A 21,084-nucleotide genomic window follows, 5' to 3' on the forward strand; every position below is an offset into this window, starting at 1 on the left:
GACTACACCAGCAGGCAGGGACTGCATCCAGGCAGACCTGGATAGGTTGGAGAAGTGGGCGGATCTGAACAGGATGCAGTTCGACAAGGACAAGTGCAGGGTGCTGCACCTGGGGAGAGGGAACCAGCATTATGGTTATAGGTTAGGGGCTGACCCTCTCGGCAGCACAGAGGCAGAGAGGGATCTTGGAGTCAGGATTGACTCCAGGATGAATATGAATCGCCAATGCGACAAAGCAATAGGCAGAGCCAACCGCACCCTGTCATACATGAACAGGGGCATCACTAACGTGTCCAGAGAGGTCTTGCTCCCCCTCTCTGCGGCGCTGGTCAGGCCGCAGCTGGAGTACTGTGTCCAGTTCTGGGCACCACACTTCAAGAAGGACGTGGAGAACCTGGAGAGGGTCCAGAGGAGGGCCACTCCTCTGGTTGAGGGCCTCCGTGGCCAGCCCTATGAGAAAAGCCTGAGGGACCTAAATCTCTTCAGTCTCCATAAAAGGAGACGGGGGGGATCTTGTGGCTCCCTACAACCTTATCAGGGGCCAGCAGTAGGGATTTGGGGAAAGTCTGTTCACCAGGGCCCCCCTTGGAGTCACCAGGAACAGTGGCCACAAGCTGAGGGAGGATAGGGTTAGGTTAGATATTAGGAAGAACTACTTCACTGTAAGGGTGGCCAGAGCCTGGAATAGGCTTCCCAGAGAGGTGGTGCTCTCACCTTCCCTGGAAATCTTCAAGAGGAGACTGGATAGGTACCTGGCTGGGGTCTTATGACCCCTCCCACCCCCAGTGCTCATTGCTGCCCGTGGCAGGGGGTCGGACTCGATGATCTGTCTAGGTCCCTTCTGACTAATTGATTCTATGATGCTTCAAGATACCAGATAATCTACAGTGTCTAGACCTGGGGCTCCTCTGCAGTCAGTTTCCCTTTCCATACATCTCCTCCCAAACATTCCAGGTTCTCCATGTGAGGCCTACACTCTTAGCTACCTGTTGCATTATGCTTACAGATCCTGCTGCCCTCTCTTCCCTTCCCACCAACCAGAGATTCTCACATCCAGAAAACACCCTACCTACTACTAGCATAGCAAATTTTCTGTTTCTAGTATCTGCAGGCAAACACCGCATCTTGGTGGAAAGGCAAGGAGAAGCTCAAGGGAGCTGTAAGTGTAAGGTGAATGTGACCGGAGGGGAATGTCAGGGAACTTGGCACATAGTCTGGGAAGTTCTATCAGATCTAGAGACAACATATAATTCGTCTTAAAGCTCCCGGCTATCACCTGTAGACACAGACATACTTCAGTGCATCAAGTTAGTTAGAGTCCACTCAAGTTTGGAAAAGAATCTGGTATAGCCATAAAAGCTAGAAACTAAATTTGTCTTTAGAATGAAAGCTGATATTTTGGAGCTCAGTGCTGTGGGGTAGATTCTGGTGCAGTTTATAATGACCTAATGACTGACCATGAACACTTTTATTTCTTACTGTAATGGTGCTAGGGAAGGGTGAAGTTCACAAAGTGCTAGGTTTTCCTTAGATTTTCAAAACAAATGTGACTTCACAAACCATTCTCACACTAACTAGAATCCATGTTTTCCCTGAAGTGTGATTAAATTCAAACAAGCATATGTTTCTAAGCAAAGAGAACCTTGTGTTGCATGTGATACACAGATGAACTATTCTGCTTCCCCCACCCAAGTTTAGAATGGATGAGAGGGTATGGTAGGACATATGGCCTGTGTGTCTGACCTTTCTTTATTTTTGTCATTAGGAGTGATTTCTCCCTATACCACCTTGTTTTTTCAGAGTCCCTGATTTCCAGTCTGTCCTTCTTGTGTACCGTTTTTCACCCTGCTTTTATCCCCCATATGCCCCATCATTGATCCTTTTTTCTGTTTTTGGAAACATGAACCTGAAATGTTCAATTAACGTATCAGTGCAGAAGTCAATGTGAAATTAAACAAAACAAGTTCCGCCATCCCTGCTGAGTGCTGATATGTGAAGAACATCATGATGTTTTCTAGTTAGCAATTATTTGGGGGGAATTGCCATTCATTCTACATTTGACTGAAATAAGCCTTCCTTCCATTGCTCCAGGAAAAAAGACAAAGACTGAGAAGGACGATAAATTAAAACAAATTAAGGTAAGAGCTTGATGTTTGACAGCATACAAAACTGTAATGCATGAGAGTAATTGTATTATGCCTTTTTATGTCTACTCTATAATAATATCAGTACATTCAGTTCCTTTGCTTTGCTTGTGGTTTCACCAAATTACACAGCTAGCATGACAAACACTACATTTTTTTAGTGTGGAGCCTGTTACAATTGAGACTGATGTCATCATAGCTGACACAACCATCATGTTGCAATAACTGGATATTGGGAAACTTGACATCCTGTAGGTATATATAGCAAGTGTTAGTTTGCATTACTAGAAATAAAATAATTATGTAGGGATTGATCTTGGAAAACAGGAATACTGCAACTAATTACTTTGTGATGATTGTAGTGGAAATTGGTCTGCATTTAGGGAGGAATTGAAATCCTGGAGTTGCAATGTGTGCACTCATGTTTTCTGAGACAGAATGACTGTTGTACAGCTCTGAAATGAGCACAGTACTGCTGTCAATATATGCTATGTTTCTGAGTTTGCAAATGCTTGCTATTACTACTATGTGTAGTCCCTCCTAGCTTCAGTAGCTTCATTGAGCTATTAGTGGCTGTCTGATATGCTCAATAATAAGTAGTCGGGGGAGGGGAACGACACTTGAAAATAAGAGTTTACAGTCTCAAATCAGCAGTAGAAAATGAGCCAAATCTTACAGCCTAGTTACTCAGGCAAAGAACTAATTTCAGTTAGTAGTCAAAGGTTGAAAAGTGACAAACCACTGCCTCTTATAAAGTATGAGTTTTAACATTGCCTAGTACTAAGCAAATCTTCACTTTCCTGCCACTCACCTATTGCAGTGGAACCAAATTCAGTCCTGATATAGCCCAGTTAAACTGCTGTGGGATTCTTTGGGAATTGTATCTGCTTACACTAGAAGATAACTTAGCCCTGGATGTTCTGAAGCTAGGCAGAGTTTGTTTTATAGTGTAAAGGAGGATGTGTCCTGGCACTTCCCTTAAATATACTAAGATTTTTTAGCAGGGGGAACTGAAGGCATGTGTTAAGCAACCCTTTTAGTGAGCCACACATGAGGGACCTGGAAAGGACTGATGCAGGATGGAAGCTGAGACCCTTTCTGAAAAGACACCTGTATTGAAATTTGATTTCAGGGGAGAACTCCCCCAGTTTATTCTATAGTCAGATTCTACACAACTGGACAGTGGGTTGTCAGTAAGGAATGTAGCAGTTGCTGGCATCGTTGTTTCAGTTAGTACATAATTATGCTGCAAAATAAGACAACAAGTAGCATTTGTTTTAGGTTTGTTTTGAAACAACACCATTTAACCGTGTTCTCCAGTTTACACAGCCACCCATATTCATTCTAATGTAAGTTCCAAGTATAACTGGAGGAGAGATGTACACGCCAGCAAAGAAACATATTTGTGCCCATGCTTCTGTCCGACTAGTGCAGCAGCTGGTGTCCTTTAAGACCAGCAGCTGGCAGACTGTCTGCAATTACACACTGCCTTCCCCTTCCCCCACTCACTTCCTTTACAATCAAAACATTCAATAAATAAAAGCTGTAGCTGTTTTTGGATGCCCCTCCCTTACTGAGAAGGGAGCAGTCCTGCAAATGCTCGTTACCACAGGCGTTCTGTTGCAGTCAGAGAGATTATTACTTATGGCACTGCGCCTGGTAGCAAAAGTTTGAAGGAGTAGGCCGCAGTACTTTCAAGCAACATCCTCCTGAAACTCTGGCACTGTAATTGGATATGCTGCTGGGTAACACTGTAAAAAGTAAGCTATTTGTCTGTGCTTCCAGCACACTTCCCTGAGCACCAAGGAGTTTAGCATTCCCCTGTCACTAGTTATATTATAACAAGTGTCTCACTTCCAGTTTTTGCAGCAGGAATTGGGATGCTGTACCAGGCTGTTAGGGTTTATTTTAACAACTGTATATGTAAGCTAATTTTAAAATGTGTGTCTTTTTAAAAATGAATGCTGTCTCTATCCTCTGCAGCTATTAGAATGTCATCAATTAATGCAGGAGTAACAGAGATCCTTCACTGACAGATAGGTGATGGATGAACTAATTGGTAGATTTGTTTGACAAATAAAACATACTTGCAGTGTTCATGTCTATAAAACTCTTTCCTTAGTGATATAGATACTGGGGGTATTATTTTCATAAAAGCTTTGCACTTTACCTAGAACATTTTGTTTAATTCTAATGAAGATGAGTTGGATATTATTTCCATATATTCCTGTTAAAGCGTCTGAGATTTCTGTGGTATAAAATACATAGATGGAGAAAAACCTAAGTACTAAAGGGACTTACCCATAAAGGGATTTAGGAGCCAACTGCCACTTTTTGTTGCCCGAGTCAAATAATTAGATACCAGTGAGATCCCTAAATCCTCCCTTCTCCACTACAGCCCACTCTTGTATGCACCTAAGTCCTTAAGTTCCTCATTTTCTGCTGGTGGACATATATAAGGTAGTCTAAGTCTTGAAACCACTGAGCAGCTCAGACCCTATACCACAGCATGAGTCTCAAACTAGCTGTTCCCCTGACTGCTCTGCTTGCAAAGTTTGTTGGAGTCACCTTCTTCAGATATTATATACCATTTTGGGTTTTGGTTTAGGGCTCTAATCACCTGAGAAGTAGAAAACCTATTTACAGATCCCCCCCCTACCCTGCCTGATTTGAGACAAGGGCTTGAACTGAGGTCTTTTCCATCACAAGAGAGTGCCCTGCTGCCGGACTGTGGCTATTTTAGGGTGAGTCTGTTTCAGTCATGGTTTAAAAAAATGCAAATTGGCCTTAGCATAAATGAGAGTTGAGACAAAAAAATCTAACTTCTTTATAGGTAATGCTGCAGCTAAACTGCCAAACACTGTCCAATAAATGAAGTTAATTAGAAGAGTGTATTCTGGCTGACACTGATCTCAGGGACTTAATGTATTTTCCATTCCCAGCCTATGAATACCTCTCCCCCCTCACTATGAATACTTGGGACTAGTCTTTTCCTGAAGTACTTTATACAAGTGCAAATTGGTATAAAATGCTGCCAAATCAGAATGGCAGATTTTTTTCACATACCTTTGCACTCACTTTTTTGCACTTTGTGTAAAACAAACAAGTTGTAAGGCAGCAATGAATTGGGGCCTTAATTTTAATGCTGACTTTCCTAGTCTAAAATCAGAAGATTTTCAGACTTTTATAAGTGATGGTCCTTGTCAAGGATCTAGCAGAGGGAAAGAATGGTCATGGAGTTGATCCCTGTTTTAAAAAATGATGATGGCCTTTATGGAATTCATAACTCCTATAGTTTATTCCAAAGAGAGTTGCAAATATCCCAGCTGACATGTAACAGATGCTTACAAATACATCTTGTAGATAGCAAATTGTACAGAGAACAGGTGTTGTTTTCACAATGGGATTGCCCCTCGGTAACCATTATAATGTGACCTCGAAGGCTTGATTTATAGTAAATGTTTTGGTTTGTTTTGGTATCTTGCTGAAGAGAAAAACCAAGGATAAAATTTAGTAATTACTGCACAGAAATTAAGGCATTCTTTCAGAAGGTGCTTAGAGGTACTGTATGTTTGCAGAGGGGTGAAGATGAATGTTAAAACAGTGCTGTTTTAAGGCATTTTCCTTGTCCCAGATATTTGTCTTTCATAAGGAATAGCACTTTAAAAAAATTCTTTGAAGACATGCTGTCGATATAGAGAATTACTTTTAACTTCAGTTTAAATGGAGAAAGCTTGGAAATAAAGTAAGCTCTGTCTTCCCTTTGGGGAACTGAGCTTAGACCTAGTTCTAAGTTAGGTAATAGGTATGTAACAGGCAAATACTAACTTGAGAATTTGTGGTCTTGTCAGAAAGAGATGGATTGAATCAAAGCTTCCCAGATAAACCAAACCTAATACAGTTCCACTGTTTCCCTTTTAGCAAGAGCCAGCAGAATCGTCTTTTGAACGGACTAATGGAATAAGTGACGTCACTTCTGACTACTTCCTCTCCTCCAGTATAAAAAATGAAGCTGACAGTATGGTGAACATTGTAGGTGAGTCTTTCTAGAGCATACTTCTCATTGATGCTAAAACCAGTTTGCAGAAGATTTTAAATTCAGTGTCATTAATTGATGGTGTCTGAGGGTGCAGACAGGAGTAATTGAAATGTTGCAAGCCCTTGGAAACCATTTCAAAAGTGGTGGAAGAGCTCTTGAACGAAGGTACTATTTTAGTGGGTTTTGGGCTGTAGCTGTGTTGGTCTAAGGACATAGGCAGGCAAGGTTTTTTGCATGGATGTGATACCTTTTATTAGACTGGGTCTTTCACTTTTTGTTATTTGTGTGCAAGGAGGTGGACTGGGGCTGGAGCTTGATTTGGGTTTACCTCCCCTCCCAGACTCCTGCTGACTCTTGGGGGCACACAGTGGCTCTGGAGCTGGGCCCTCCAGCCCCAGTCCTCTCTACCCCTCCTCTCTGAGAGGGGAGAGGAAAGGTTTGAGGGATTTAGGTCTGGAGAACTGGAATCCCCATGGCAGAGATTCCCTCTCTCCCATGTTGCTTGCTTCTTCTCTCTGGTTCTCTACACTCCTCTCCCCTCTACTTCCCTTCCCCATGGGGCGACATAGGGAAGAGAGGAAGTGGGGACAGAGCCTCCTTTAGCACCCCTTGGCTGCATTTAAACATTCCAGCTGGGGAATGTCATGGGGGTCATATATGTGTCTCCCAGCTGAACCTATTCCTTTTTTAAACTTTTCCAAGCTTGTTTCAATCGGAAACATTTCAAAAGTTACTTCTGTCCCCACCCTCTAGAACAGCAGAGGTGGCTGAATGAAACTGATCTTAGCAACAGCATTTGATATTTTGGAGAGCAGGATATGATTATAAAATGGAGTTAACAGAATAAGATTGGTGGCCTTGAAGATTTGCTACAAGCAATGAAATGACATACTCATCTTCTGAGAACAGAGAGCCTTTCATCACTCCGTAGCTGTCCTTCCTGACATTAACCACTCCAGAGACAGCCATATACAGCTCCCCTCAACTGAAAGGATATTTCATCCAGTACAGGGCAGGGAGTAAAATCGGGGCATAAAATTGGGACCTAAAGGGTGCTAAATGTTCCTCTGACTCCCAAGAAGACCTGAAGGGCTTTTTAAAGGTGGCTGTTTTACTTTGATTTGTTAGTATTTTTTTTCAATCTACATTAAACTGTTCTTACTGGCAACACAGCAGTAGCATATATATTAACATCACAGTGCTAGTAACAGGGATCAATGAAAATTGTATTTCAAACTAGTGCATTAGCAGTTCGCTATCATATTACAATGTGGATAATTGGTCCTTGATAACATAAGTTGGGATATGTTTTGACAGCTCTTTGTTGGCTGTAGTTGTCATTACAATGAGTGCTCCTGGAAATGTAATCCAAGTACTGCATGTCCTAGAATTTTTTTTTCTCCATGCACGTTGAAGTGTTTGAAAATATGTTAATTTTCTGTGGCAGAGGCGATAGGTTTTTACTTACAATTATTAGGTTTTATGACTTTTTTATTATTTCACAGAGCAAAATATAAGCTTTTCTACCAAAGTTCTTTTTGTAGATGAAAAATTTTTGGAGTACGTTCCCTTTCCAGGGGGGCAATAGATTTAATTGGCCTGTGAGCCTATTACATGATCTTTTTACTCCTAGTATTACGGGGGGGGCGGTTAATTACCTTTAGAGAAATACCAGCACTGTAGTGTCATATTTTTCCTAATTAAGAGCAAAGTTAAAATGTGAAATACCCAGATGCTGATGTGGAGCCAGAAGAGGCTTTTTACTGATTTTGTTTTATTTAATAACCTCTCAGTCAGACAATGCACAGTTTAAATCCTTTATGAACCACATTGATCCTGAACAAAGTCCAGTGAAGTTAGTGGGAGATGTATCTATTTACTTCTGTGGGCTCTGTATTAGACCAGTTAGGTTTGGTGAGGAACTGAGTGCTGTAAGCTCCTATTTAACTTCATTAGAATTAAATGCATGTTGTATGACACATGAGGGGATCTCAATAGTTCACAAGACCCACAGGGATATTAGTGTTAAAAAAAGAACTTAATCTATGTGCTATAATGAAAATAAGGAAATTGTTAAGACAAAAAGATTCTAATTCATATGTTTTAGGGCTTTATTTGCCATGGCAAATAATCCTGTAAAAAAATATTTGGCCAAATGTTATTCCATTCACACACACGTGTCACCTCATGCTGTTTCTTGAATAAAGCTTATGCAGTTTAATCTGTAGTTGAGGGTGTCCTTTGTGGCAGTGCATTTTCTGGTTTACTGACTCCCAGTGTGTACTGCTTACATAAGCTAGGGAGGGGGAATCCTTCTGTCCTGTACAGTCCAAACACTTTTTTTCAGCATGAACAGCATAAAAGGCAGAGTAGATTCATCCTGTATGTATTTTGGAGGGTAGCTGAAAGGTGAGGGAAAGAAGGAGGTGACACCTGGAGTGTTTCTAGAATCGTGCATCCAAAAAAAGTCAGTAGTGTTTTGCCCAAGTTAGCAGTATTTTTGCTGATGAGCACTGACATTATCTCTTGGAGTTGGGTAAGAATTCTCCAGATACTGAAGAGAAAGATAAGGCCATGAAGGCAGAGTGCTCATAGCAAAACAGCATTGCACAACACAGTGGTTTCACAGTGATAAAAAGTACTCTGTGGCATGTTTTCCTCCTTATCCAATAAAGCAGATCTTACTTGAAAACCAGGAAGAATGTTCTTTACAATGGAAACAAGTACTTGGAGCAATCCAGTAGTAACTAGCAATTGAGCTCCTTTTAAGGCGGTTATTCAGTGTCTGTGCAAAGTTATGGGAAAGCCTCCATATAACCAAGCCTTGTTTTGGGGATGTTTTCAAAGTAGCATCTTGTCTCTTCAAAACACAAAATGACGTACAATTACTCCACTCAGGGGTGGGAGGCTGATGCAGATTTGAGAGGAGGTCACTTCAGAGAAGAATGTAAAGGTCTGTCATCAGCGAATAAATAAATGTAACCCTTGAATCCCTCATAATACCAGATTATAGAGTGTGCTGCATTCCTTATGGTTACTTTTTCACCTTCCTTCCTGAAGCATCTAACATTGGGCACTCTGAGATACAACTGAGTAACTGCTACTGGATTTGACCCTATATGTGTAAGCAAAAATGTATGCCCTACCTCTCCCTCTTTTCTCCAGTGATTGTGAATGCTGAGAAGCCCTCATGAGATCAGCACTAGCCCTAAATTTTTATTTTATATTTATACACTGATCCTGCTTATCAATTGTATTTCACCTTGGTGCGGGATTCCCCATTAATTTTAAAAAACGTCCATGGACTAGCATAGTGGCAGACAGCATATTATAAACTAGCTGTTCATGATATACTCTCCCATGTGTTTTCCATAGAGAGGATGCATTTTATTAAAGTACTTGCTCTTTATTGATATTGTACATATCTGGAAGAAATAGAAGTTGTACAAGCAGAGAGTTCTAGCTAGTGGTATGAAGACCTGACTGGAAGCCAGTAGCTTTGGGTTTACTACTTTTTGGCTTTTACTGCTGTTTCACTATGTCAGCTAATCTCTTGGGGTGCTGACAGAGATGGGGAAAAAAAGAAAAAACATGCTTTACCAGAAGAGGCATTAGTTCATGCCAGCTCTCCAGCATCTGTATAGAGCAAAGGCCTCAGCAGAGCTTTTGGGTGCTTTTATCTAAAGGTGATTCAATCAGCTATCCTTGGTGCCTTTATTTATGTATGTGTAAAGAAGATGGAATATGTATTTACCTGTCTCACTGGGGTACTGAGTGGCTTAAACAGTGTCTGTAAAGTTTCATAGTTTCTAGGGTCGGAAGGGACCTGAGTAAATCATCTAGTCCAACCCCCTGCCATGGCAGGAAAGAATACTGAGGTCAAATGACCCCAGCAAGGTATACATCTAACCTCCTCTTAAAGACCCCCAGGGTAGGAGCCAGCACCACTTTGCTTAGAAGTTGGTTCCAGATCCTAGCCGCCCTGACCGTGAAGTAGCGCCTCCTGATATCTAGCCTAAATCTACCCTCTGCCAGCTTGTGACCGTTATTCCTGGTCACTCCTGGCAGTGTTCGGGGGAACAGGGACTTCCCCAGTGCCTGCTGGTCCCCTCTGACTAGTTTGTAACAGGCCACTAGATCCCCCCTCAGCCTTCTCTTGTGGAGGCTGAACAGGTTCAGGTCCCATAGCCTCTCCTCATAAGGCCTTCCCTACTGCCCCCTGATCATGCGAGTGGCCCTCTGGACCCTCTCCATGTTGTCCACATCCCTCTTGAAGTGCGGCATCCTGAACTGGATGTGGTACTACAGCTGCGGCCTGACCAGTGTTGCACAGAGGGGGAGGATCACCTCCTTGGACCTGCCTGAAAAGCATCTATGGATGCATGACAAGGTACAGTTGGCCTTCCTGACTGCATCCCCACACTGCTGGCCCATGTTCATCTTGGAGTCAATGAACAGGGTGCTTTTTACCCCCTCGTCCAAGTCACTGATGAAGATGTTGAACAGTGCGGGCCTGAGGACCAAGCCCTGCGGGACCCCACTGCCCACATACCTCCAGGCCAAAAATGACCCATCCACCACCACTCTCTGGGTGCGGCCCTCCAGCCAGTTGGCGACCCAATTGACTGTGTGGGTGTCGACACCACAGTCCCCCAGTTTCTTAATGAGAACAGGGTGAGAGACAGTGTCGAAGGCCTTCTGCAAGTCCAGGAAGACTATGTCCACTGCTACCCCTGCATCTAATGATTTGGTGATCTGATCATAGAAGGCCACCAGGTTGGTCTGACAGGACCTGCCACTAATGAACTTGTGTTGGTTGCCCCTAAGCATGGCCTCCCCTGCTGGCCCCTCATGGATATGCGCAAAAATAATTTTCTCAAAAAGCTTACCCAGGATCGAGGTAAGACTAACTGGCCTATAGTTTCCTGCGTCCTCCTTCTTCCCCTTTTTGAAGATGGGGGAACCACATTGGCCCTCTTCCAGTCCTCTGGCACCATACCAGAGCACCATGAGTGCTCGTAAAGCCGTGCCAGGGGTCCTGCAATGACCTCAGCCAATTCCTTTAGTACTCTAGGGTGGAGATCATCTGGACCGGCTGACTTGAATACATCCAGTCCCTCCAGAAGTTCCTAACTAGTTCCTCACTAACCCTTGGCCTAGGTGCACCTGCCCTGGGGCCTGAGGGGGGCGACTGTTCCAGTCCCTGCTTAGGAAAATGGAGGCAAAGAAATCGTTAAATATGTTGGCTTTGTCGTCTTGTGTGATGACCAAATTTCCTAACATGTCCTGCAGGGGTCCCACATTACCTGGAACCTTCTTTTTACCCCCTATGTATTTAAAGAAGGACTTCTTATTATCCTTAATCTGGGAACCTAGTCCCAGTTCCATTTCTGCCTCGGCTTTCCTGACTGCCCCCCTACATCCCCAAGCAATTGCAATATAGTCATCCCTGGTGATGGCCCCTCCTTTTCATTGGGTGTACGCCTCCCTTTTAGCTAGGAGACATTCCCGGATGCTTTTGGTGAGCCATGGGGGCTTGTGTGCCTTCCTGCTCCTTTGATCCGTGTTGGGATTACCTCCCTTTGGGCTTGGAGGATCGTCTCCTTAAGAAGCGACCACTCTCCTTGGACACCTGGCTCCCCTCCCCTCTGGGACCTCGGTGCTTCCCCGACTATGCTCCTTAGCCCATTGAAGTTTGCCCTCCTGAAATCTAGGGCTGCTGCCTTGGTTAGCAAGGAGCCAGGGGAGGGGCACTCTGAAGTGCTTTGGGTTAGAGTACAAGGCAGTCGAGGGGAAAGGGACTTAATGGTGGGAGTCTACTACAGACCTCCCAACCAGGGAGAAGAGCTTGACCAGGAATTCTTGGGTCAGCTCACAGAGGTAGTGAAGGCTAGGGATGTGGTTGTCATGGGGGACCTGAATTTCCCGGACATCTGCTGGGAAGAGCAGTCAGCCAGGTCTGAACGCTCATGTAGGTTCTTGGCCAGAGTGCAGGACCTCCATCCAACCCAGGAGGTGCACAGCCCCACCAGGGGGGACGCCTTGTTGGACCTAGTGCTGGCCACGGGTGATGACCTGGTGAGGGGGCTGCGTGTGCTCGACCACCTGGGCGACAGCGATCATCACCTGCTGGAATTCACCATCCAGCGCAAGGTGGTAAAGGCATGCAGTAAGGCAGCGGCCCTAGATTTTAGGAGGGCTGACTTCAACGAGCTAAGGAGGATAGTTGGAGAAGCGCTGAGGTCCCAGGGGGGAGGGGAGCCAGGTGTCCAAGGAGAGTGGTCGCTCCTTAAGGAGACGATCCTCCAAGCCCAAAGGAAAGTAATCCCAACAAGGATCAAAGGGAGCAGGAGAGCACACAAGCCTCCGTGGCTCACCAAAAGCATCCGGGAATGTCTCCTTGCTAAAAAGGAGGCTTATACCCAGTGGAAAGAAGGGGTCATCACCAGGGAGGGCTATTCTGCAGTTGCTCGGGGATGTAGGGGGGCAGTTAGGAAGGCCAAGGCAGAGATGGAACTGGGACTGGCTTCCCAGATTAAGGACAATAAGAAGTCTTTTTTTAAATACGTAGGGGGTAAAAAGAAGGTCCTGGGTAATGTGGGGCCCTTGCAGGATGACATGGGTAACTTGGTCGTCACACCAGACGGCAAAGCTAACATGTTTAACGATTTCTTTGCCTCCATCTTCCTAAGTAGAGACCAGAACAGCCACCTCCCTGCTGGGCCCCCCTTTGGCCCCGGGGGAGGCACACCTGGGCCACGGGTTAGCGAGGATTTAGTTAGGGAGCTTCTGGAGGGGTTGGACATATTCAAGTCAGCTGGCTCGGATGATCTCCACCCTAGAGTTCTAAAGGAACTGGCCGAGGTCATTGCAAGTCCCCTGGCACGGCTTTACGAGCACTCGTGGTGCTCTGGTGAGGTACTGGAGGACTGGAAGAGGGCCAACGTGGTCCCCATCTTCAAAAAAGGCAGGAAAGAGGACCCAGGAAACTATAGGCCAGTTAGTCTCACCTCGATCCTAGGCAAGCTGTTCGAGAAAATTATGCTGGCACACATCCAGGAGGGGCCAGCAGGGGACTGCATGCTTAGGGGCAACCAACATGGGTTCATCAGTGGAAGGTCTTGTCAGACCAACCTGGTGGCCTTTTACGATCAGATCACCAGATCATTAGACACAGGGGTAGCAGTGGATATAATCTTCCTGGACTTCTGGAAGGCTTTTGACACTGTCTCTCACCCCGTTCTCATTAAGAAACTGCGGGGGCTGTGGTGTAGACACCCACACAGTCAATTGGGTCACCAACTGGCTGGAGGGCCGCACCCAGAGGGTAGTAGTAGATGGGTCCTTCTCAACCTGGAAGGACATGGGCAGTGGGGTTCCGCAGGGCCCGCACTGTTCAACATCTTCATCAGCGATTTGGACGAGGGGGTAAAAAGCACCCTGTTCAAATTTGCTGATGACACTAAGATGTGGGGGGACGTGGGAACATTGGAAGGATGCAACAGGCTACAATCAGACCTAGACAGGTTACAAGGGTGGGCGGACGAGAATAGGATGGGTTTCAATACAGACAAGTGCAAGGTGATGCACCTGGGGAGGAATAACCGGCACCATACCTACAGGTTAGGGAACTCCCCTCTTGTCAGCACAGAGGCGGAAAGGGATCTGGGGGTCATCATTGACTCCAAGATGAACATGGGCCGGCAGTGTGGAGAGGCAGTCAGGAAGGCCAACCACACCTTGGCATGTATCCACAGATGCATCTCGAGCAGGTCCAAGGAGGTGATCCTCTCCCTCTATGCAGCACTGGTCAGGCCGCAGCTGGAGTACTGCGTCCAGTTCTGGGCGCCGCACTTCAAGAGGGATGTCAACAGCATAGAGAGGGTCCAGAGGAGGGCCACTCGTATGATCAGGGGACAACAGGGCAGGCCCTATGAGGACAGGCTGCGGGACCTGAACCTGTTCAGCCTCCAAAAGAGACGGCTGAGGGGGGATCTTGTGACCTGTTATAAACTAGTCAGGGGGGGATCAGCAGGCATTGGGGAAGTCACTGTTTCCCCGAGCACCGCCAGGAGTGACCAGGAATAACGGTCACAAGCTGGCAGAGGGTAGGTTTAGGTTAGATATCAGGAGGCGCTACTTCACAGTCAGGGCGGCTAGGGTCTGGAACCAGCTTCCAAGAGAAGTGGTGCAGGCTCCTACCCTGGGGGTGTTTAAGAGGAGGTTAGATGAACATCTTGCTGGGGTCATTTGACCCCAGTATTCTTTCCTGCCATGGCAGGGGGTCGGACTAGATGATCTGCTCCGGTCCCTTCCGACCCTACAAACTATGAAACTATGAAACCTACGTGAGCAGTCACACCTGGCTGACTGCTCTTCCCAGCAGATGTCCAGGAAGTTCAGGTCCCCCATGACTACCACATTGTTAGACTTCACTACCTCCATGAGCTGACCTAAGAATTCCTGGTCGACCTCTTCCCCTTGGTTGGGAGGTCTGAAGTAGACCCCCACTGTTAAGTCTCTTTCCCTTCGACTGCCTTGTATTTTAACCCAAGGCACTTCAGAGTGCCCTTCCTCTGATTCTTTGTTAAGTGATTTAAAGGCTTTCAAAATATTACCAACTGCTTCAACTTTATAGAGAAAAAACAGTGTCCCTTTTGTCAACCGAGGTGTTGAACAGCATTTATGTGTTCAAGTGGGAAAAAATCTTGTTAATAAGTAACTGGATTTCGGCACAGGAAATCACAAAGTACATTTCGGTCACAGACTGGTGATTATAGGATACCTGTCCAATATTGTTTTTTACGTACTAAAAGTGGTATTGCAGCATATGGTAAGAGTGCTAAAAGGAGACCATGCCTCATTCCTATCTCCAGGAAAAAAACCTCTGGACCAGATCCAGCTCATACATACATCAGTTACACTAGAAATCAATTCAACCAACCATTTGTAACTGAGTTTTGAACTCCTGTGCCTTTACAGTGCATGGTCTATATGAGGGCATCCAAAGTCCACAGAGTACTGACAACATGCCAGGGACTGCATCTATCTTACATTAACAGGAACAGATTGCAGCCATCCTTTATCATTAACACAGAAAGGCAGCCTACAGTATTCACTAGTTCCAGCAGGTAGTGGATCTGGAGCATTGCTTGCTAAGCCCTGATTACTCTGTTGGAGCCTTGTTATCTGTATTAAAGATGAATGTGGCTGCAGACTACACTGTAGAACTCTTTGAGCCCTGGGGAAAGCCAGACTTACTGTTTTGGTGTCCAACGAGGGTCACATTTATTTTGTATATTCAGCCTAGTAGGTAATAGGAATGCCCTTAAGGATACTATAACCCTGTAGGGCTCTAAAACTAATATTGCATGATCCAAATGAGGTTTAACCATTCATAGTGGTAAAAAGGGAAAGGAGACTGAAAATATCTCACTGATTTCCCTTGGAAGCCTTGCTGGAAACAGGAAAGGATGAGAGGAGAGCAAACATCTCATAGACTTCATATTTCATAGAAATTAGGGCTGGAAGGGACCTCAAGATCATCGAGTCCAGCTCCCTGCCCGAGGGGCAGGAAGTCAGCTGGGGTCATTGGATCCCAGCAAGATAAGCATCCAAATTTCTCTTGAAGGTGTTCAGTGTAGGTGGTTACCTCCGATGGCAGGCTATTCCAGACCTTGGGGGCTCAGACAGTGAAGAAATTCTTTCTTATGTCCAGCCTGAAACAGTTTTGCAGGAGTTTATAACCGTTCAACCCTTGGGGCTCTTTGGTGAACAATCATTCCCCCAGATCCTGGTGAAACACCCCTGATAAACTTATAGGTGGCCATCAGATTGCCCCTGAGCCCGCGCTATTCCAGGCTAAAGAATCCCATGGCTCTCGGCCTGTCATCATAAGGTCTGTTTTCCTGATCTCTGATCATGTGCGTGGCTCTTCTCTGGACTTTCTTAAGCTTCTCCACATGCTTTTTGAATTGCGGAGCCCAAAACTGGATGCAGTACTCCAGGTGTGGCCTCACCAAGGTTGAGTACAATGGGAGAATGACATCCTGGGAGTTTCTTGAGAAACATCTATGGGTGCAAGCCAGTGTTGCTTGCTTTACTAGCCGCAGCATCACGTTGAAGGTTCATGTTCATCTTGTGGTCAATGAAGACACCCAAGTCCCTTTCATCTGTAGTGCTAACCAGCGTAGCACTGCCGAGCCTATAAGGATGCTGCAGGTTTTTCCTCCCAAGGTGGAGAACCTTGCATTTTTCAGTGTTAAACACCATCAGGTTCTCATCCACCTATTTCCTGAGCCTGTCAAGGTCAGCCTGGATCTCCCTCCTGTCCTCAGGTGTGGATGCTTTATCCCAGAGTTTGGTATCATCATCAAACTTGGCCAGTCCGCTTCTGACTCCAATGTCTCCATCATTAATGAAGATGTTGAAAAATACAGGTCCAAGGACAGAGCTTTGGGGAACCCCACTGGTCACGGGGCACCATGACAATTGACTTCGGTGAACCACCACCCTCTGGGTCCAACCACGGAGCCAATTCCCCAGCCAGTGGATCACCCAAGGCCGCAGTTGGCCAGTTTTGCCAAGAGGTGATCATGGGATACCAGATCAAAGGCTTTTTTGAAGTCAAGATATATGATATCAATTTCTTCTCCCTTGTCCAGGTGATAGGTCACCTAGTGGTAAAAGGAAATAAGATTGGTCAAGCAAGACCTACCTGCAACAAACCTGTGCCGGCTGTTCCTCAGGAAGTTGCCATTGGCCAGTCTGTTAAGAATGACCTCTTTAATAATCTTTTCTAAGACCTTCCCTGGGATAGAGGTCAGGTTGATGGGCCTATAGTTAGCTGGATCCAATTTACTGCCTTTCTTGAAGATAGGCATCACATTGGCCTTCTTCCAATCTTCAGGCACTACACCAGAGCACCAGGAGTTCTCGAAGATCCATGCCAGGGGCTGAGCTATGATGCTAGCCAGCTCCTTGAGCTCAAAGTACCCATTTAATAGGTTGGCTTTTTCCTGGGCGTCAGTCGTCAGTTGTCCCATCTGGTTTAGCAGGGGTCCAGTGTTGCCCTTGCTTTTCCTCCAACTCCTCACATATCTAAAAAAAGGACTTTTTATTGTCCTTGATGCTTGTAGCTAGTTGGAGTTCTGTCACAGCCTTGGCTTTCCTGGTTTGCACCCTGCAGGACCAGACCGGTGCAGAATATTCCTCCTTGGAGGTGGATCCCATCCTCCGTCCTTTGTAGGCCTTTCTTTTTAGCTGCAGGAGGTCCACTAGTCCCCTGGAGACCCAAGGGGGCTGCTGTGCCCTTTTGCTGCCTTGCCTCTGAGATGGAACAGCCTTAGCTTGTGCATCAAGGATCGCTCCCTTGAGGAGCAGCCGCTCTTCCTGAACTCTTCTCCCCTTGGGGTTGTGGTCCCTTAGGGCCTGACTGACAAGCCTCCTGAGCTTGTCAAAGTCAGCTTTCCTGAAGTCAGGGACTTCTGTATTGCTGACTGACTTACCAGCTTTATGGTGGACGGTGAAGGTGTTACCAGATTTACCCACTACTTTGGGGTGTGCTCATTTATTAGGGTTAGGGTCTTGGTAATTCTATTAATGTCCTGCTTGTGTTACTTGTGTTTCTATATGGAGCTGTATCTCTCCCTTCTGCAAGCCCTCACCCCCAATGGAGCTATCTTGCAGGACTCAGTTCAGTGGGGCTGGGTTCCTCCAGTCCCCAAATCAGTCATACACACAAACATATACAGATTAATGTGACATTCCTGACCTGGCCAGGTTGATCAGCTTGGACAGGCTGTGACACCCTCATATGCCAAGAATCAGTTCATCAGAGCAACAATAACTACAGTCAGACATAAGCACGCAGTTAAACAGAATACCTCTGAATCTGGCTGGGTGTCCAGCTGACACCCTCATGGGCCAGCATTCAATTCATTAGGGCACGTCTGAGCCAAACTGGGTCAATCAGCCTGTACAAGCTGATCCCCTTATGTGTTTCAAACTCAGCACGTCCCAACCTTTTAGCCTCTTGATGAGCAGACCCCACAGTACTTTTGGGCTTCACAGGGATCTTTAGCTTAGGTAAAAGAAATGTTGCTGCGGAACAAGTGGGGAAGAAAATGTAAAGAAGGAAAAAAATACCCAGTTGCCACCAGTTTGACTATAAAAGTTATTTATTGCTAAGTATATGAAATATACAACGGCACTAGCAGTAATAGACATGCGAAGGAAAAACAAACACAAACAATCACAGTATACCCTGGTTTCACTAAGTATTTGGGGAAACTTAGCTCAAGCTTAATTAATACAGTTCAGGTTCAGAAATCTATGCTTAGAGAGAAAAGAAAGAGAGCTGGGATCTTACCAGTCCAAGGCACTTGGGTTGCAAAGCTGACAGGTTGAAGTTCTCAGCACGATCCTTGAAGGGAGACGATCTGCCTCCTTCAGCTCTCAAGAAGAAAGCGGGTGGTGTCAGCACACACTGCTGCTGCTTTTACAGATTTTTATACCCTCAGTTCAGCTTCTTTCAAGCATTCTCAATAGTGTAAATAAAATTGTCTTTTCTATTGACAAGGGGTTATCTGGTTGGAACATCTCAGGAAACTGATTGATACTCAGGAAACACAGACTTAGGAGCCAGCTTGACATTCGTATGGATAGCAGATATACTGATAGGATATCTCCTGGTTTCTTCAGAAACAATAGATAGCTTGCAGCATCAGGGTTTTGGATTTTTACTTGTGAACAAGCCTCAGCTTAGCATGACTTTTCCAGATCTTACTATAGTCTTTTAACAGACTTAAGGGAATTATTGGAGTGTTCATAACCTGTTGTGGAGAGGACTTCCACCAGTCGTCCCGGGAAAAGTATGACAACACTTGTGGTCAGGGCTCCAATGGGCTGGACGCTGTGATGAACCCGGTACCATTGTTCACATGTTGTCCATCCCCCTGACTCGGTGTCTTGCCTCAGCATTCCCTAACCTGGCAACCGAGTTTTAGCCAATTAAGTTTAAATAGGCCTCCCATAGTGGGACTGGGGAATGTACAGCCCGAGATGCCTATTAAACTTACTTCTGCTTAGGGGCAGGGGGGAGGAAAAGTCCTTTGTAAATCCAGATTAGAACTGGTCTGATAAATGCTGAGCTGGGTGTGTGGGTTGATTAGCATTTGGAGCACAGATTCCCCATCATGCAGTGCTCCCCTGCTTCTCTGATCCCAGAATCCACTGTGGTCTCTGCTTCAGGCTTTCTGTTCTCCATCTGTCATGCAAATGAATGGTCATCTGGCTCCATCTCAGATGCAAATGAGACCTAGGGCAGCTGTTTCACTCTTGTCACCCTTATCTGAAGGGTTTTAGGTGTGTCTCTCACTGCATTTTAATCAGTTCCTGTTTAGGTAGAGGAGGGGAGGGGGGGATTCTTTGTGAGTCAGACAGTCTGCATCCTGTGTCAGGGTTCCCCAAGAACATGGAGCTGAGAGGTCACAAAGGTGATCAGCTCATGGTCACTGTCACCCAGCTTCCTGTAGATCATTAGGTAACTGATTAGGTCGTCCCTGGTTGCCAGTACCAGGTCGAGCAGTGCTTTACCTCTTGGTGGTCCATAGACCTCTTGTGTCAGATAGAGGTCATCCACACACAATAGGAAGCTTTGCAACTGCTCGGATTTAGCTAAGCGTTCTTCCCACGAGATGTCTGGGTAGTTGAAGTCTCCCATGATAAACATGGACCTGGAGCATGCAGCCTCAGCCAATTCCCTGGTGAACTCCTGGTCAAGCTTTTGACTTTGGGTGGGAGGTCTGTTGTACACTCCCACCATTGTGTCCCCTGTGCCGTGTTCCCCACAGATTTTAACCCAGAGGGTCTCTAGTTGTCCTCCCTGGTCTCCAATATCAGCTTGCAGGGACATGTAGCTTTCCTTAACTTAGGGAGCTACGCCCCCGCCCCTTTTGTCCCCTCGATCTCCCCTGTACAAGGTATAGCCACCTATACCTGTGGTCCAGTCATGGCTGGAGTCCCACCAGATCTACGTTATCCTTATGATATCGTAATTATTTGCATTAAGCAGGAGGACGAGTTCCTCCTGTTTATTCCCCAAGTTCCTGGCATTTGTGTACAGACAGGCAAGTGTCCCCTTGGGGGCCCTTGCCTTGCCTACCGGTTTTTCCAGGGTTGGGGCAGGGGTAAGCACCTTGGCCTGCTGGCTTTGTGAGGGTTGCTCAGCGGGCCAGAAGTGGCGGTAGTCCCCCCGCCCCCAGCGGGCTTAGTTTAAAGCCCAGCGGAGCAGGTTAGCCAGTGTGGCTGAGAAGAGCCACCTCCCCAGTGGAGAGAGGTGGAGGCCATCCCTTCCCAGCAGCTTGCTGCTTCTCTCACCAAAGAACGGACTGTGGTCATGGAAGCCAAAGCCTTCCCAATGACACCAGCACCTCAGTCTTTGGTTGATTACTTGGATCCTCCTCTCCCTCCTTAGCCCGTAGCCCGGGACTGGGAGGATTGAAGAAAACACCACCTGTGCCCCCAGACATTTTAGCCCTGCTCCTAAATCCCTGTAGCACCTCATAACCTGGCTGGGAGCGCTCCTAGCTGTGTCATTGCTGCCCTCATAGATAAGGAGCATGGGATAGTGGTCCGTGGGCTAGAGGAGTTTAGGAATCTTCTCCCCAGTGTCTTGGATGCGGGCTTGTGGGAAGCAGCAGACTTTCTGGGCTAAGGGGTTGGAGTGCCAAATTGCCCCCTCAGGATGGAGTCTCCCATGACAAAGACTTTGTGTTTTGTCTTGGGGAGAGTGAGGGCAGTAGCTACAGTCGTACCCATGTTGCTTGCGGAAGCTGGCAACTCAGCAGGCTCAGCTGGGGCTGGAAGAAGTTTGTACCTGTTGCATAGCTCCAGTGGGGC

The 21,084-nt window shown here is 46.1% G+C and overlaps 1 protein-coding gene across 2 annotated transcripts in view; it reads left to right on the forward strand.

The window, feature by feature from the left end:
• The window catches only part of IRF2 (interferon regulatory factor 2), a 79,817-nt gene that overhangs the window by 47,015 nt on the left and 11,718 nt on the right, over positions 1 to 21,084 (forward strand). For both annotated transcript variants that reach the window (XM_090036112.1, XM_090036113.1), the window contains exons 5-6: positions 2,092 to 2,138; positions 6,066 to 6,180. In XM_090036112.1, coding sequence (XP_089892238.1) covers positions 2,092 to 2,138; positions 6,066 to 6,180 — 162 coding nt within the window. The remainder of the gene's footprint in view (positions 1 to 2,091; positions 2,139 to 6,065; positions 6,181 to 21,084) is intronic.

Source organism: Crocodylus siamensis, chromosome 2 (assembly GCF_052110815.1).
Source record: "Crocodylus siamensis isolate JL-2025a chromosome 2, ASM5211081v1, whole genome shotgun sequence".
Lineage (NCBI taxonomy): Eukaryota > Metazoa > Chordata > Crocodylia > Crocodylidae > Crocodylus > Crocodylus siamensis.